The sequence below is a fragment of the Branchiostoma lanceolatum genome, chromosome 14 (genome assembly GCF_035083965.1).
Source record: "Branchiostoma lanceolatum isolate klBraLanc5 chromosome 14, klBraLanc5.hap2, whole genome shotgun sequence".
NCBI classification, from domain to species: Eukaryota; Metazoa; Chordata; class Leptocardii; order Amphioxiformes; family Branchiostomatidae; genus Branchiostoma; species Branchiostoma lanceolatum.
In genome coordinates this window covers 15,999,727-16,018,579 of record NC_089735.1, presented here as the reverse complement: position 1 = coordinate 16,018,579, position 18,853 = coordinate 15,999,727, and the positions used below count along the sequence as shown (strand labels likewise).

Below are 18,853 nucleotides of genomic sequence, written 5' to 3'. Positions count from 1 at the left end.
TTCCAAAGCGTTAGAGCATTCGGGAGCAGTTGTGAGAGCATACCATTCATTTGTTTAGAGTTGAAGAAATCCTGAAGTGCCTTTCCCACCGGCACAACAATGGGGCAAGCTGGAGATTCAAACCTAGAACGCCAACAAGCCTAACCATAAGACCATCTGGCCTAGGCTAATTGCTTAACTATCAACAAAGGGTGTGACATTGGAACTATCCAAATTATACATTCCGCAAAAAAACATACGGGTACATTGTACTACACACACGTTACGTAATACGATTCCTTTCACTCGGGTAAATGAACCCACCTTTTAATAGACTGACTATCAGTCAGTGGAGAAAGTTGTCAATCCTCGGCATGCATTAGTATAGCGTTATATGTTGCATAGTTTGAGCCTATGACATGGAAGACAAACTTGGTTTCCTGTGGTATCAAAACATTGGCTATTTTGGGGTACCCTTTCTTACGGACAGTTACGTCGTGTATGGTGCGTGTCATCAAGGACATCCAATATAACGTCCTTAGTGTCAGGCATACCCTCTAGGCATGAAGGGACCACGTCAACGACCTCCAGCTCGGTGACCCGCGAACATCGGCAGCTCCTTAAAAATCGCGCAATGACCGGAACCGTGAGGACATCCGAGAGTGCCCCGTCCGATATGACGATTGCAATGTAGATTTTCAGGCGAAAAATAAGCTCGACTCTCTGGCTATTTTAAATTCGACAATGAGCAACTTCGGTCCAATGTCTTTGTGTGTGACGCCGCTTTTAGGACGTCCCGTTTGGAATAGAAACAAAAAGCCAACCGTGCAGTAACAACGATAACAGCAGTGGATTGAAAGCGGGAGTTAAGAGATACTTGTATAGGTTGGAACAACTTAGAGACGGATGATAGACGGAGACGATGACTTGCGTTACATGGACGCCGATGAATCGATACTCTATCCCACAGATTCTGGTCTCTCTTTCCACCAGTCATCTCCAGTAAAGGTATGAGGATCCTGTCAAAAACTGTCGATTTCATTTGGACCTATCAGTGAGGTCAATCAATCAATCAATCAGATTTACCACATTTGTGGAAGGATTGACATAACAGGTGACTCTCACCTTTTCAAGATGTCAACATAGACCAGACTGTAAGGTTTGGACCATCGAACACCGGGGCATGCCCCTACTCTTTTTCGAAAGGTGTGGTGGGCTCTTTAACGTGCGTGGGGTGTGGCTCTCCCCAAACACGGGCAATTAATATACAACTGTACTGAGTTGATTTCCACAAACATTGCCTACATCTACGAAGCAAGATTCATACTATACATCAGTATGTATATACACAGACCTATAAACAGAAACTAAATCAGTCTGTTCCAGACAACACTTCTCTGTTACTAATCTAATTGTTAATTTTTGAGAAAGTATGTGCACGTGTCTTGACGTCGTTAATCATAGTCATAGTACTACATCACATTTAACCCAACATGTAATTGTAACTTGTGACGTTTGGGTAATGGCGTGTGAAGAACTCGATTTTTTTTTCTGATGGCTTTGCCTGAATGGACTTGTGTTACTCGTGTGCATGAGAATTAGATCTTTAATGCTTGTTTCATCGGTGGCCTAGAGAGTAAGAGAAGAAGCCGTGTCTGAGATATCTGTTTGTGTGCACACGTTTGTCTTTATTCCAACTGGAATGATATGTGAGCCCTAAGGCTGAAAAATGCCAAGATAACATTTTTCCTCCTTATTGTTGCAGTAAGTTTTCACGGTATCCAAGAGAAGTAAGAAAGAACACACATGACTAAAACAACAAAAACAAACATCTGTATTGTTCGTGTTGTTTTAGACAAAGGCAGAGTTTTGAAGAATACTCTTTAACTCAAGTACAACATTCATCTTAACAACCCATTTAACGACATTTTGAATAATGCCCCACACTGAGCACGGGATTCGTGACCCTTCAGTGACCGTTCACAAAACAATGGGCCTGAGTGCGCTGTCTCTGCGCGATCCGCTATGGGCGTTTGTATCAAGTAATAACCTAGGACTACATTTGATGATGGACCCTCTTTATTGTAAAAGTTGTTTGCCGAGATAAAAAATATAGGAATTTGCATAATCGAAAATGATATTACATTGTCTGCTTCTCTCATAAGTAAGCTGCGATGTTCAGTCATCGCCACTCCCATGTGTCAGAGGTGAAACAGTCACATTTCAATAGTTTGCCTCACAATAAACTTACGTGATCAGACAGGTTAGACTGCATTCTCCGTAGAAGTGATTGCGTGGCACATCAGCACTAACGTATCTCTGACACTGCAGTCAATTTTGCCTCACAGGTAGGAATATATTCAGTTCACAAATTCTAGATCTCCGAGGAAAGTTTGCCGCACTACATGTATGTTATTACACATGATTTTTTCGTACTGCAGTGCAGATGCTGCCATGATTGCTTGTCTGTTTAAAAAGACTAGATGAATTCCTGCGCCTAGTGGTAGAGGCTTTCTCTCGCTTTAGTGCTTTTTCTGGTCACCTTCGCAAAGAAAGTTGTTTTGGGGAGCGTGTATCTGTGAACACTATGACTGGAGTAGGCCTGCCACGGTGGGTGGATTGATATGTCGGTTAAGGCCCCCTCTCACTGACTTGCGGCACTGTGGCGGTTGCGTGTGATAGCGTGGGAATGGCTACCGCCGCAGTGCCGTGCACAGACTTCGGCGTACCGTCCTACAGACGTCCCAGTGCCAGTCCAGTACCGGTCCACACCGCCGGCGTGCCGGTTGAAATTACGATTTTGTTTAAAAAATAAAAAAAAAGCGCAAGTGGCAAAGTGCCGCGCGCTCGCCGGGAGCTTACCGGGAGCTCACCGCGCGCGCTATTGTATAAAAAGTGACATGTCAGTTTCAAGGTTATACGAATATTCAATAACACGTTACCTTTGTTGCACCAAGTGTCATACGTGAAAATCCTTTTATCACTTGAAATCACTGCAATTTCTGATTAATTGAAATCACTACCATCAAACTACATTCGATCTATCTCCCTAGCTATTGATCTGTTTTTTAACAGTTTGGTTAAACCTAAAGGCCCCCTCTCACTGGGCTACGGCACTGCGGCGGCACTGCCGCGGCAGCTCATGACGGCACCGTCGAGAACTTTTCATTTGCACTCTCACTGACGTGCAGCGCATTTGCGTTTGAAGCCCAGATGAGCAAGTTATTGAATGAACTTTGTTGCTCGACAATCGTGCATGGCACAATGTATGGCAATACTGAAAGGCTAATCTATCCTACAATTTTAAGTACAAAATATTACAGATAACAGTGTATGAATTGCAATATTGCAATGTATGGATGATTTTCCCCTCTCTTTTAAAATGAAGTATAATCAAAAGTAGGCGCTATAGTAGTTGGACATGACAACAATACATGGGAAATATCGTTCTGTGTACCATGTACCAGATAGGGTGAAGTTTGTCTTAGAAGTAATACTTTGTAACAGCGCATCTCTCTCTTAAGTGCGACCATAAGTGGGACATGCCATCACAAAATGACATTTATCTTCAATATTTTCATTACATGTGTTTGACTGTCAACGATCAATAGGAATTCCCCTAATTCACCCCTCACGGCAAAACATTGAGTAAAATTTGCGATACAGTGTCTGACTGGTATATCAAGTTCAGTTTATTACTGTATTTCTTGAATGGCACAAGAGCAGGGCGAGTACATGTAGACGAGGGGTCTGATTTCTTTCCTAAGTGACTAGTCTATCAACTTCCGTACTTGAATAAATGTACAATGCAGAGATTAAGCTATATCCCAATGAAAATATCAGAACATCTACAGCTACAATCCTCAACCTCACTACAATGCAGTACAATAGGTTTAACCAAACACTTTAACAGATCAATAGCTAGGGAGATGGACCGATTGTAGTTTGATGGTAGTGATTTCAATTAATCAGAAATCGCAGTGCTGTCAATGGATCAAAATACAATGCAAACTTATAAAAAAAAGATGCATCAAAAATTGATTTCAAGTGATAAAAGAATTTTCACTTATGACACTTGGTGCAAGAAAGGTAACATGTTATAGAATATACGTATAACCTTGAAACTGACATGTCACTTTTTACACAACAACGCGCGCGGTGAGCTCCCGGCAAGCTCCCGGCGAGCGCGCGGCACTTTGCCACTTGCGTTTTTTTTTTTAATTTTAAAACAAAATCGCCATTTCAACCGGCACCTCGGCGGTGTGGACCGGCACCGAAACGTCACTAGGACGGCACGCCGAGGTCTGTGCACGGCACTGCGGCGGTAGCCATTTCCACGCTACCGCACGCTACCGCCACAGTGCCGCAGCTCAATGAAAGGGGGCCTTAAACTGGTCTGACTGGCAAACCACCCCGACCTTGGTTTGGGTCCTGAATGTGTGACAGGGGTTCTAGCAGACGTGTCTTGCCCTCCAGTAACCCCGTACAACGCGTTGTATGCTGAAATTTGCATACGACACGTTTGTCAAGTGAAATTAGAGATAGAAGAAGGCCGAGCCGTGTCCAGGTAGTTTGACATTGCCATTACAATGCTATGAAAATGTGCATGTAACCCGGTCCACTACCGTACAATGCTCTTTAGTAATATGTTCGCAATTTTGCAGATTTCCGGAAAAGTCGTTCACTTTGTCCGGCTGTGAGAAATGTCCTAACACAAAACAACTTCCACATCGTTGGGCTTTGTGTGTGTGTGTGTGTGTGTGTGTGTGTGTGTGTGTGTGTGTGTGTGTGTGTGTGGAAGGGGGGGGGGGCGGGGTCTAATTACATCACAGGTGTATGTGGAATACCAGTATAATCCAGATGATACTTAGATTTGAGCAGAGGGGTGAAACAATATTTAACTTATGTCTCATCCATTTACCATGACAATTATTTTACACTACTACGCAGTACAAGTCATTTTTGGTAAATACATCTAGATATGATGCTTGTTGGACTCTACTCACCCTAGGTGAGTGGAGTCATTATATATCTAGATGTATTTACCAAAAATGACTGGTATATATAATAGGTAGATATATAATGATGCTTGTTGGACTCCACTCACCTAGGGTGAGTAGAGTCCAACAAGCATCATATCTAGATGTATTTACCAAAAATGACTTGTACTGCGTAGTAGTGTAAAATAATTGTCATGGTAAAAGTGCTGTCGCTTGGAGTAAGTCGGATGTCATCAGATGGTTCAGCTCTCACTGGGTGTTTCGGCCCTTATCCGTAACACCCTCCTGCTGTCGGGCCGGCAGTGGTGGCCAGCTCACTGCCCATCCGCTCCTCCTGGCTTCCAGCATACCTCCTCTCTCCTGTTCCACAGCCTGCATGAGGCTCTCTATGCAGCCTCCCCCATCCTGCGAATAGCTGCCTTCCTATCCTTCCCTGCTATCCCTAGTGCTGTCATCATCTTCCACACAGACTGGGCTGGAAATCCTCTGCACCCAATCTCTATTGGGAACAGCCAAGCCTGCCATCCTTTATCCCTGCACTCTTGTAGCAGGTCTTGGTATTTGTTCTTCTTCCTCTCATACTCTTCCTCACATCTCTCCTCCCATGGGACTGTCAACTCTATAAGGACGATTTTCTTTCCTTCTTCTGACCATAGCACCGCGTCTGGCCGCAGCCTTGTATGAACTACTGAGGGGAAATGCAGCCTTCTTCCCAGATCCACTCTCAGGTCCCATGACTTCGCCTTTTGCAGTATGCTGTTGCCCGCTGTTGCCGGGCGACTCCCCCCCCCTCTTACGAATGTGGTAACCGGGCCTCTTCTTGTCTCTACGTTGCGCTTCTTCTTCCTCTCAACTTCTAAGATGCTTGCTATTGTGGTCAGAACTTTGTCGTGTCGCCACCGGTATCTTCCCTGTGTGAGCGCTGTTTTACACCCGGACAGGATGTGGGCCATGGTGCCCCTCTCACCACCAAGCTTGCATGCTGGGTCTTCCCTCAGTCCCCACCTGCACAGGTTGGTTGGTTGGGAAAGGTAATGTATCGTAGACTGATCTCAACAAGAAAGAAATACGAAATGGTTCTAGCTTCCACAGTTCTGACCATGATATCTTCCAAGCCCCCTGTGCTGCTAACTGTGCTGCTTTGGCTCTCCGCCCTTCCTCCTCAAGGTGTCTTACTTTTGTCTGAATTAGGCCTCTTCTTTCCCTCCTACTCGCTTTTCCCCATTGTTGGAAGTGTGACGAACCCGGACCCTGCCTTCCAGTGTTCGTTATCCCAACTATGTCCCGCAGGATCAATATTCCTTCCGCCTTTGAGACTAAGGAGTCTGCCTTGAACTTGTGGCCTGCCCTTGTGATGACTCCTGCCTGTCGAACTTGCTGGTCTTGCGAGTCTCTATACAACATAACCGTTCTGCATTTCGCCACCTTGTATTCTTCCACCACTGAGGCAAGGGGGAGCTGCATCTGGCCTGATTTGGAATACAGACCCAGAGAAGTAAAACTTGGTGGTACGCCCAACCACTTTCTGAGGTGCTTGTTGACTTTCCTTTCCATCAATTCTACACTTGTCAGTTCATCCCTCTTGCCATTATACGACATGGTAGATATTCTTTCACTGGTTCGTCCTTTTCCCCATTGAAATTGCTAATTTCGTTCGGACCAGAGCAGCGTGCACTATGCATGCCCTCTGTACTAGTAGGTCGGGTTCTCAAGAACATCAACCTTTCTTTAGGCGTAGATAACATCGAAATCGCAAACTCCTACCCATACCTGGGCCTGACGTTGTCCGCATCAGGTACTTATTCCCTAGCTGAAAATAAACTGTCTCTTAAAGCACGCAAAGCTGTCTTCAGCCTCAAATCTCTTACTCATTCAACATTGTCCGCCAAGACCCTGCTTAAGCTATTCGATACGTATATCCATCATGTCATACGGCAGTAAGATTTTGGGTAGAACTGCTGTAAGGACAATTGTCCAATCGAAGATATTCAAATTGGATTTTGTAGAAATATTTTAGGCGTGCACAGAAATGCATGTAATTACCTTCGCTAAGAAGGTTGTGTTTTAGGTAGCGCTCGTGTGTGTGTGTGTGTGTGTGTGTGTTGTGTGTGTGTGTGTGTGTGTGTGTGTGCTGTGTGTGTGTGTGTGTGTGTGTTGTGTGTGTGTGTGTGTGTGTGTGTGTGTGTGTGTGTGTGTGTGTGTGTATGTAGAAAAGCAGCAGAACTGGATGGATTGTCTTGATAATTGGTATGTGGGTAGGTCTTGATGAGACGTGGAAATGATTTTTGGCCCCCTAGTGACTTGTTACGGTACTGCAGCATAACTTCCTGGTTTGAGATCTCGTGTTCTGGACAGGCTATGGTGATGATTTTTAGCGGTAGATAGTTTTTGGAGAAGGTAGTGAGTGGTATAGGTTTGGGCCCCCTAGCGGCTTTTTTGGTATTGCAGGAGCAGGTTTTCCTACAGACTTTGAAAGAGGATAACTCAAGAAGGGGTTGATGGATGGTCTGTGTGGATGTCTGTTTCTGTTTCCGCATATCTTTGGTCAGCGAAGAAGCTCTGGATGAACTGTAATGATATTTAGTATATATGTGTTGGATTTTTCTTCGCACTGCAGCAATTTCCGATTTTTGCAACTTTTCCCGAGGAAACCCTATGGTCTTAAATTTTGGCAACTGTACATATAAATATGCAAGACATTGTTGACTACTGTTTAAAGTAATGCTTCTATCTTTCTAAACAGATGGGAGTGCGAAATGAGTAGCACCCTACCGGTGGTTTTGCCAGTGATCATCAAGGCGTACCCAACACACCACTAGACATGGCAGAGAATAGAGCGAAGCGTGGACCACACGTGCAGCAGGACCACCAGCAGCCAAACCACTTTCCCATCGCCATAGTTGGAATAGGTGAGAATTGCAGGCACTGTGGTGTTATGTTTTCGGTGCCATCTTTTATTTTGCACGTGGTTTTTTTCGTCTGACATCACAACTCAAGAATGTGTGGATGAATCTTTATATTTGATGTACGGGTAGGTGTCGGCAAAACAAAGAAGAACGTCGATTATGGTCCCTCTGGTGGTTTTCTATTGTACTGTAAAAAAACTTCCGGTTGGGATATCTCTCGGTGTTGATATGCTATCGGCATTCATTTTCGTTGACAAGTAGCTATAGATATAGGGAGAAGAAAGTAAATTATGCTAGAGCCACCTAGTTTTGAAACAAACTGGTCTTTTTTGTCACGCCTGGTGTGCAGATAACATCAATGAAATGTGCTACATTGAGATGCTGTCTATGCAACTCATGGTCTTACTGGTATAATTATTGAGGACATTCTATGATTCCTCGATATCACACGATAAAACCTTTACACATCTGACACATGTACCGTAGAGAGAGAGATATATAGGAACATTAAGAGTCATACATAATGCAAATGCTGACTTAATTTGCATATCTTATGAGAAAATGTTACAATACCATAGACAATGAGACAGTAATTTTATCAGGTGTAGTTATGGATCTCTATTTCAAAATAAAGTCCCAAAATATCTAAAAAAAGAGTCGAGTAAATACTGTACTTTGGTTCTTTATTTTGTGTAGTATATTCCTATGTGTGGGTGTATATTTATAGATGTAAGCGGTACAAGCAAACCTACCGACTCTCTATATACGTGTAGGTTGCAGGATGCCAGGTGAAACAACTAGTCCGTCGAAGTTCTGGGACGTCATCAGTGAAGGAAGAAACGTCATCACTGAGGTCCCACCGGAGAGATGGTCACTAGATGTCTACCACAGCAAAGATCCGCACCAGTCAGGCACCCACGTCACACGCAAGGCTGGGTTTGTGGACGGCATCGACATGTTCGACCACACCTTCTTCAAGATATCACCACGAGAGGCCGCCATGATGGACCCCCAGCAGCGCCATCTCCTGGAGGTGTCTCACGAGGCGTTTGAAGATGCAGGTATCGTGCCCGAGAGCGTGTCTGAGTCATGTGGTGTGTTTGTTGGCATCGGCATGTTCGATTATCTTATGGGAATAGCGCCCGACAGGCATCTGTTCAACTCTTATGCCAACACAGGTCTTGAACATAGCTTGACTGCGAACAGAATCTCCTTTGCCTTTAACTTGAAGGGGCCTAGTCTCACTGTGGACACTGCGTGCGCGTCGTCCATGACAGCCCTACACCTGGCCTGTTCGTCTTTGAGGAATAAGGAATGTGATATAGCTCTGGTCGGTGGGTGCAACACATTGTTGTCCCCAGAAATAACGGTGGCTTTTAGCGCAATGGGAGTGTTGTCGCCAGATGGGCATAGCTGTCCATTTGACGCATCGGCCAACGGTTATGTTCGAAGCGAAGGGTTTGGCACCATTCTACTCAAGCCCCTGAAAGATGCTGTACGCGATGGTGATCATGTATACAGTGTCATCCTGGGAAGCGCCATAGCGGACAATGGCTTTAGTCAAAGTATTACCATGCCTTCATCCAGTGCGCAGGAGAAGCTGATGAAGAACACGTACGCTCGCTTCGGTATTCCGTTATCAAGTGTTTCGTACATTGAAGCTCATGGGACGAGCACGCCAGTGGGAGATCCCATAGAAGTTCAAGCAATTGGCAACACCTTCGGCCCACATCGCGTGTCACCACTGAGGATCGGGTCGAGTAAAAGCAACTTTGGCCACATGGAGTGTGCATCAGGCATAGCGGGTGTTATCAAGACAGCTCTGATGATGGACAGACGTACTCTGTGTCCATCAGTCAACTTTACATCTCCGAATCCTGAGGTTGACTTTGAGACGTTGAAGTTGGCAGTGCAAACGAATTTGGAGCCATTTGTAACAAGTCAGAAGATGACCGCCGGAGTCAACAGCTTTGGATTTGGAGGAGCCCTTGCCCATGTCATCATGGAAGAGCACAGCGACGTACCGAATAAACAACACCATTCCCGCCAGAGGAGTGGATGGCAGTTCGGCCCAACTGATGATGAGGGGAAATACGTCATTCTCCCAATCAGTGCTAAGACACAGGACTCACTGACCGACCTGGCTAGTAAGTGGATGGAGTTCACGGACGAAAAGGACGCAGTCTGTGTCGCTTCATGGGCATCCACACGACGAAGCCATCACCCGGCTAGACTCGCTGTCATCACCAATTCAGGGACTCGGACGAGAGAGTTGCTAAAATGTTACATCAACAAGACGACCACTTTCGACATCGTAACCGGAGAAGTCCAAGCGTCCCGCCCCAAGGTTTGCTTTGTCTTTCCTGGTCAAGGACAGCAGTGGAATGGCATGGGTAGAGTGCTGTACCAGATGGAGCCGATCTTCAGGGAAGCGATCAATGCATGTGACGTAATTTTCGAAGGCATCAGTGGCTGGTCTCTCCTGAAGAAGTCCGGATTATTTGTTGAAGCTGACAGCGTACCAGAGTTAACACTGGACAAGTTCAGAGCCTCTCAGCCGGCCATATTGTTCATACAGGTTGGCCTCCTTGCCTTAATGAAGCAATGGGGTGTCCAGCCAGATGTCATTCTTGGTCACAGTCTAGGAGAAATTGCTGCGGCCCACGCATGTGGTGGTTTGACTTTGGTGGAAGCCATCCGAGTCATCTACAATAGGAGCATGGAACAAGAAAAGCTGGAGGGAACTGGTAGGATGGCGGCCGTACGCGTATCGATGAAGGAAGCTGACAAACTTGTCGCAAGATTCCCAGGTGTACACGTAGCGTGTGACAACTCTCCGACTTCTGTAACAATAGCAGGGGCAACTCAAGTCGTTGAGGCGCTACAAAAAGAAAACCCAGCAACGATGAAAGCATTACGTGTTTCTTGTGCGTTTCACACAGACCACATGGATCCTCTTAGAGAGTATTTCCTGAGGGCCATGTCCTCATTTGAGCCAGAACGAGATGGAGAAGTCTGTGTGCCTTTCTACTCCACAGTGACAGGACAACGCTACACTGGGAAGTTCGACGCCTGCTATTGGTGGAATAACATCAGGGAAAACGTTAAGTTTACGACTGCAACCAGGTCGGTCATCAGAGATCACAATCCCGATATCTACATCGAACTTGGTGCTTCAGCTACACTCCTGTCTTCTGTTGCGCAAACAGTGAAGGATGAAGACCACCCGGTGAAAGTAACAGTGCCATGTGGACAGCGACATCAGAATGATCGGAGATGCCTTCTACGGGCCGTGGGTACACTATACGTTCACGGGGTGGACATCAACTGGTCGAAGGTAACTCCAGGCGCAGCTGTCTGGTCACCGATCCCGACGTACGCATGGCAGCACCAGCGCCACTGGCAAGAGGCTGATGCATCACGCAAGAAGAGACTTGGTCTTGAGGATCGCACTTTCAAGGGTCAAAATGGAAACATCACCCTTGAGATGTTCTCTTTCCTTGTAGATCATGTGGTCAATGACAAGGTAGTGTTTCCAGGCGCTGCGTACGTTGAGTACATCACTCAGTCGATATTTGGTGCTTTAGAAAACCCTTCCCTAGAGAATGTCTGCTTTAAACAAGTCCTAGTCTGGCCAGATGTTAGTGGTGTCGACAAGACCAAGGCCACATTGCAGCTTGCACTTAACAGGAACGGTAGTAACGTGGAAATTGCAACAGACACAGTCCACGCGGAGGGTTGTGTGGCTAAGCCGGATAAAGGTTCGTCTGGGAGCGTATCTGACATCCAGCTGTCGAATGTATTGGAGTCAGTCACGAGCACAACATTCTACCAACGCCTGGGTGACCTGGGTCTTCAGTATGGCCCCGCCTTCCAAGTGGTGGAAAAGGCTGACATAGGTGACTGGGAAGCAGTAGGATATCTAAGGCCAGCAAACGACACACAGCAACGGGTACAGATAGCACTGTTGGACGGCTGCTTCCAGGTTGCCATTTCCGCCATCGGCCCATGCTCCACTCTGTACCTTCCAACTGGTATCGCCAAGTTCAACATGTACGTCCCCTCCCTCCCGCTAGGGGAGCCGCTTGTCGCTCATGCCAGCATCATCGACCGTGACAGCATGTTTTTCAAAGCTGACATAACCATGGCCACCCTCCAGGGGGAGGTATTAACCCGTATTGTAGGTTTCGAGGCACGCGGCGTTCAGAACACCAGTACCGATGTTGAGCCAGACAGCTGCTTGTACGAAACCAAGTGGCAGCCCATCCATTCTTCTTTGCCGATGACAAATATGATCTACGACATCTTCGACGCAAACCATCTTCGAGAGCAGTTCATGGACGAAATGGAAGTCATCCAGGCAGTAGAAGAGATCCTCCCCAGACTGAGATGTGTGACAGTGGCGTATATTCGCCGTGCTCTTACTACCGTCCCAGAACACGAGGTCATTCCGAAAAACGCACGGTACATGGAACGACTCAAGCACATCATTACTGAAGAGTCAGAGATCAACAGCCTGTCACTAGATGAGATACACGAGCGGTTAGATGAGATGAGGCGCGATGTTCCAGCTTTCGAGTTCGATCTGAACACATTACAGCGTCTCGGGGACCTGCTGCCAATCACTCTGCGTGATCCATCCGCAGCTCTGCCAGTTCTGTTTGCTGAAGGTGTCCTAGCAGAGTACTTCATGTACTCACAGAGTATCAAACTCTACTACCTCGCTTGTGCAGAAGCTATCGAGAAGGCCGTCGAGGCTGCGCTACCCTGCAAGCAGATTTTCCGGATTCTCGAAATAGGTGGTCGGTCTGGGGGGCTGGCACAGATACTTCTGCATCATGTCAAACATCTCGCAGAGGAAGGTTTCCTGGAGTATGTATTCACAGGTCTCAACACGACCTTCTTTGCCCATGCAAGGAATACCCTGCAGGATTTTCCATTTGTCAAATATAAGCAGCTCGATATTGAGAAGCCTGTGGAGTTACAAAACTTCGTGCCTGGAACGTTCGACATTGTTGTCTGTATTGACACCCTTCATGCAACCGTGGACGCCATGGCCGGACTGAAAAACGTGCACAATCTCCTCTCTCCTGGTGGATGGCTGGTTATGCTGGAGCCCACTAATGCTTTCTACATGGTAGAAGTGATTTTTGGGTCTCTGGAGCTGTGCTGGGCATATGATGACGAGTACAGAAGAGGTTCATGTTGGCTGTCACAGAAAGAGTGGTGCAACCTCTTCGTAAACGGAGGGATGCGTGATGTTGTGGGTGTTTCGTCTCCAAGCGAATTTTTCCATTCCGCAATTGTTGGCAAGAAAGGAGAATCTGCACCACCTAGCGAAACCATATCGCAGCGCAGCATCGAGGACCAGTGGGTTATTGTTGGTGAACAAGGTAGCCTGCTTGCCAACACGCTGCAGACAATCCTACCCAAAGACACCTTGATATGTCATATTGGTGACAGTATAGACATACCGACACAGGGCCCACCCCTCAAGGTTATCTACATCTGGCCAGAGGACGATACAAACCTGAGGCACGCATTAGCTTTGACAAAAACCATAAGTGGTGCGCCAGAAAGAGTGCATTGCATGTGGGTGCTTACAGTAGGCGGTAGCGTAGACTGTCCGAGACCGGCTTCGAGCGTTGTGACAGGCTTTTTCCGAGTTGTCAACAATGAGCTTAAGGATCTGCCAATCTACACAGTCGATTTGCCTTCAATGGCCCGTACATCAGGACTGGGGGAGTTAGCAGGCACGCTGGCCTTACTGTTGTCTGAACCACCAGCGGAAAGGGAGCTAGCGATCAGGAATGGCGAAGTTCTAGTTCCGAGGCTGAACAGAACGTCTATGGCAAAGATCGTCCACCCAACTCATAGCAATCACTGGGTTCTCGATGTCTCCTCAGATAAGACCAGGACAGTGGAGGACGTTGGGTTCTACGAACTGCCGTCTGTATCTCCTTCGAGCGATAAAGTCAGAGTCCATGTTCGTGCGGCAGGCCTCAATTTCAAGGATGTGATGATGTCGCTTGGACTCCTGGGTGGTCTCAACCTGCAAACCCAGTTTGGTCTCGAGTGTTCGGGAACGGTGGTGGAGGTTGGCAGTTCTGTGGAACATGTCAAAGTGGGAGATGAAGTCATTGCTTTTGGGGATCACTGTTTTGCGTCCCATGTTGTTTGTGACAAGCGCTTTGTTGTACAGAAGCCGTCAAATATCAGCTGGACGGAGGCTGCCGGCTTCAGCATGGTGTTTCTGACTGCTTACTACGCGTTGGTTGAGAGGGCGTGTCTTCGTCCGGGCCAGTCGGTGCTGATTCACTCTGCATGTGGAGGGGTAGGACAAGCCGCAATCCAGGTAGCTCGTATGGTCGGGGCACGTATATTCTGCACAGCAGGATCTGAGGAAAAACGAAACTTCCTCCGGCAGGAGTTGGGGATAACACACGTTTCCGACTCAAGATCTACACGATTCTGCCACGACATCTTACAATGGACAGATGGCGAAGGAGTAGATGTTTCCCTCAGTTCCTTATACGGCGACCTACAGACTGCAACCCTGAAGATTTTGAGCCCGGGCGGCATTCTATGTGAAATTGGCAAGCGATCAATGCTCGAGAACATGAAGATGGACACAGGAAATTTGCTGGAAAACAAGAACTTTCTCTCGGTTCAACTAGATCTGTTGATGAAGAAAAGGCCTGCACAGGTCCAAACGCTAATGAAGACAGTCTGCAATCTTCTGAACGATGGTAACATCCATCCAGTTAGGACCACAACAAAACTCATCCAAGACTACAAAGACACGCTAAGATGGATGTCAACGGGTCAACATATCGGAAAAGTTGTTTTTGAGGTACCGTTGGAGTTTAGACCAGAGGACCTGAAGCCACCTCAGCAGAATTTCGATGCGCACAACACTTACCTCATGACCGGCGGGTTCGGCGGCATTGGACAGGCCCTAGCCCGTTGGATGGTAGACCATGGTGCCAGGCATATTGCTCTCCTGTCAAGGAATGGATGCAAGACTGCTGAGAACAGGCGAACAGTTGCCGATATGGAAAGTAGAGGAGCTAAAGTGTACGCGTTTACAGCCGACGTGACAAACAAGACATCACTTGAAAGGACGCTGAATCATCTCAGAGAGAACCCCTCGATCCCAGCATTGAAAGGCATCTTCCATTTGGCTGCTGTCATTGATGATTCAAATGTCCTTGACATTAAAGAAAGTCAGTTGGAAAGAGCTCTGGCGGCAAAGTCAAGGGGCGCACTCAACCTACATGAACTAACACACGGGGATGGACTGGACATCTTCTTCTTGTTGTCATCTGTGGCCGCGACGTGTGGGAATCCAGAACAGTGTGGATACGTGGCTGCCAACAGCTTCCTTGATGCCCTTGCAGAGCACCGACATCGACAAGGTCTCCCTGCCCTCTCCGTGCAGTTGGGTGCAGTCCGAGGGGTTGGCTTCCTCGAGGGAAAGACGAAAGCTACCGAAATTGTGAAAAGGAAGGGTTTCCTGACTCTTCACATCAATGAGGTTCTGCGTATGATGCCACGTCTCTTGAAGGCCCGAGACATCGCTGTCATCACACTTGCAAACATGGTTCGTATCACAACTGCTGAAACATCTATATTAGCCAGGCATATACATGTTTGATGTTACATGTTACAAGGGAATGTTATTTCGAAAGTTAGGTCTCCGATTCTGAATTGCCTACATCACTGCCGGGGTTGACATAATTTTGATATAGCCATTGCATTAGATGAATCAATTAATTCATCAACAAATCGAGAGATGTAAAGTCACAATACTTTGTAACTTACAAAATAAGTATGTCATACGAAACCTTATCTGGGAATTATGATAATGAACATTTTAATAGCTTAGCTTTGACATGGTCAAAAGTTTTAAGACGAGCTAAGCGATAGCCGAAAATATAGATCGCTTAACAAGCAATGTGAATTTTGTCACAAATGACCTACATGAAACGATGATGAAATTGAAGAAGAACGATGTTAAAAATAGAGGATAACAGAAAGGGGAGGAAACAAGGACGAGAAAAGGGACAGAAGAAAGAAGAAAATATCAGTCCCCCACTGCAAGCCAGTGTCCTCACTATGGTAAAACAAGCACATGTCAGATGTCCCATGTGCGGTACGTGTTCAATTAGGACTATAATCTCGCAAAGTATAACTGTGAAAGTTATTTCTTCTTTCAACAATAACGAGCAACCTGTACACTTTCGCAGTGGATTTCATGATAATAGGCACATCTCTAATGATATTGATTCTATTATGTGCAGGATTGGTGCAGAGTCATGCAATTTTCGTATCCGACTGCCATGAAGTATCGCCATCTTGTGTATGAAAAGGACAAGTCAGGTAAGACAACAGATACTGCCTTTAAGCCTTACAACAATACTGATTACTGACCTTAGGTATCGTCAGCTCCCTTTATTAATGATGTATCATGTAGAACTGACCTAGTGTACAACTCGTGATTACAGGCATGTTTGGTAGTTAGTTGCAACTATAATCAGAACATAATCAAGTCCCCAGTGCATATTTCTATTCTTGCCTTGTTTGTTATTATTAACATATTTTTAACCATGTTACTGTCGTCTTCAACAGCTGACAATGTCCAGAGTGCGGATGACCTGTGTGGACAGTTGATGAATCACCTCGGTCAGATCCTGGGCATGCCTCCAGACCAGATTGACAATGACCAGCCGATGATCAACTATGGTGTGGACTCCCTGATGGCCATAGACATTGTCAACTGGATGAACAAAATTTTTAGTTGTAGTGTGACTCAACTTGACATCTTAAGTGGGATGACCGCAAGCACACTGGTTGGAAAAATCACGGTTTGAGAGATCAACTCTCTTTTCACCGAATAAATCATTGCATAGTGCACGAAGGGGAAATTCTTTGTACTTTAAAATCACACAATGTATTTGGGCGAAACATGTTGAACAAATGAACGTTTCTAACTCACTGTTACTATCTCAGAAAGGTTATGTATTTCTAACAGCGCAATATTGATTTGAATGTTCGTAACAAGTTCTGAGCTCGTGGATGTTACTTCTAGCAATAGCGAAGCTGACAGATGATATCAACGATACTGCTAATTGTGTGTTTACCGTAATTGTATGGAGCGTGGACAGTAAACAAAACAAAAGAGTAGAGAGGCAGCATTAGAAGGGATAGGGCAGGAGGTTTTAGCGGTACAGGTCTAAGGTGTATGGTAAGGTAAAAAGGTATTGGCTTTAAAAAACAGATAGTTACATGCGATGATATATTGTATCGATATATAGCTACTATTTAGTACATCGTAGTGAGCTAGCAATTAGTTTAGCCTTATCCAAAATGGAGAATTTTCATCAAACAGGAACATAATCATTACTCATGACCTACGATAACCAGGGGACTTGATTAAGTTCTGACTATAGTTGCAACCTACGAACATGGCTGGAAAAAGGAGTTGAACTTTAGGTCAGTTCTGAATGATATATCATTATTGATAAAGGGATCTGTTCATGCTTAAGTATGTGATATAATTGGTATAATAAATAAATGACTTTGGTATGAGGCATTCTTGTGTGTGCATACTGTTTTGAGAAGCTGCAAAGAAGTCGGAAACTATTGAAGGCTTGGATGTTGGGTGTTGGAAAGATTCTAGAAAGCTATCGTGTTTTATGTATAAGTGACTCAGATATATGTAACATATATTACATTCACAATAATAAGGTATTATTTCCATTCATGGTGAACGTAGGTGTGATTTAGTAAAGCTTTAAGGATATCATGCATTAGAAAGCAGGCAACATCTGGAACTATTACCTGTGGATCTCTATATTCCAATTTGCTTTATGTATTACAAGTTAGCAATTGGGAACATGGTAACATTTAATCCTGTCTAGCCTTTTTTATTCTTGGGCCGGGTCCAAATTTGTTAAGGGCCCAAGGTAGCCTCCTATAACGGCGGCGTATGTATGGAGGGGGGGGGCAGGTTCTCTAATGCTTTAAGCCCCCGTCACAAATAAGAAATTCAGCTCGGCCGACGTGTTGGCGAGCTTCAAATGTGCATTTTCGGCCGAAGTACGGCCGACGTCCTGTCGATTACGCGGGCTTCGGGCGATTTCTAGAAATCAAAGTTGATCCAAATATTGGCCTTTTACCAGGTTAGTCGATTATGACCTTGTCCATGTCCAAGAGATGGTACCATCTCATGGGGGATTTTTAGTTTTTAGTGTTCGACGGACGTCACCCGAGATTTTCATTGGGAAATACGGTCGACGCTCGGGCGATTTTGAAATTTGGCGAGCTTTGGGCGATCTACAAATTCGGCCGACGCTCGCATGAATTGTGACGCCGGCTTAAGGGAGTTGTGTAGCCAAGGGAGTTGTGTAGCCAAGGGAGTTGTGTAGCCGAGGGACGACCGCCGTTTATATCCAGTCTGTTTCAAGTCGGGCCCAGCGAAGGGAAATTGAAACAAAAAAAAAACCTTAGGGGCTAGGACATGGACTTGTGAACTGCGGCGTCCCGTGGACCCACACGCACCTCTCGGCAGTGAGTTGTCACGCCCCCGTATTCACTGACCCGGCCATTTCCTAACGGTCACCGGGATCACAATCGGTAACAAAAAATCGAACTATTTCAACTTACCACAGAAAGCAAAGATTGTTTTGTCGGCCTGGCTATAGGTCAAGGAAAGTCAATTTGTTACCAGATAAACGTACTATCGTCTCTTGCCAAGGAGACGACGATGGTACTGGTTATTTGTCCACTACAAGATCTTGTTGCAGAGAGCATGAGAGTCGCCGTCAAAGGAGAGCTTGTTTTGTGTAGTTTCCTGGGACTAGCGATCTAGCTGGCCATGGCAAATCGATTTGTTTTCAATTTGGCTAATTTCGCGAAGGAGCTGAAGACGATGTTGCATACTAAGGCAGGTATTTGTTTTCTAAA

The 18,853-nt window shown here is 45.8% G+C and overlaps 2 protein-coding genes across 2 annotated transcripts; one reads left to right on the top strand and one right to left on the bottom strand.

Annotated features, from left to right (window-relative positions):
- The first annotated feature begins 2,242 nt into the window (after positions 1-2,242).
- On the top strand, positions 2,243-17,651 carry LOC136448814 (uncharacterized). The gene is made up of 5 exons (XM_066448461.1): positions 2,243-2,327; positions 7,723-7,888; positions 8,659-15,488; positions 16,189-16,267; positions 16,517-17,651. Exons 2-5 carry the CDS (start codon positions 7,801-7,803, stop codon positions 16,756-16,758), a joined length of 7,239 nt encoding a protein of 2,412 aa, XP_066304558.1. The 5' UTR covers positions 2,243-2,327; positions 7,723-7,800; the 3' UTR covers positions 16,759-17,651.
- LOC136448789 (uncharacterized) lies at positions 5,366-6,578 on the bottom strand. The gene is made up of 2 exons (XM_066448433.1): positions 6,079-6,578; positions 5,366-5,984 (listed from the first exon to the last, which is right to left on the bottom strand). The coding sequence occupies exons 1-2, from the start codon at positions 6,576-6,578 to the stop codon at positions 5,366-5,368; spliced, it is 1,119 nt and encodes a 372-aa protein (XP_066304530.1).
- Positions 17,652-18,853: the final 1,202 nt, after the last annotated feature.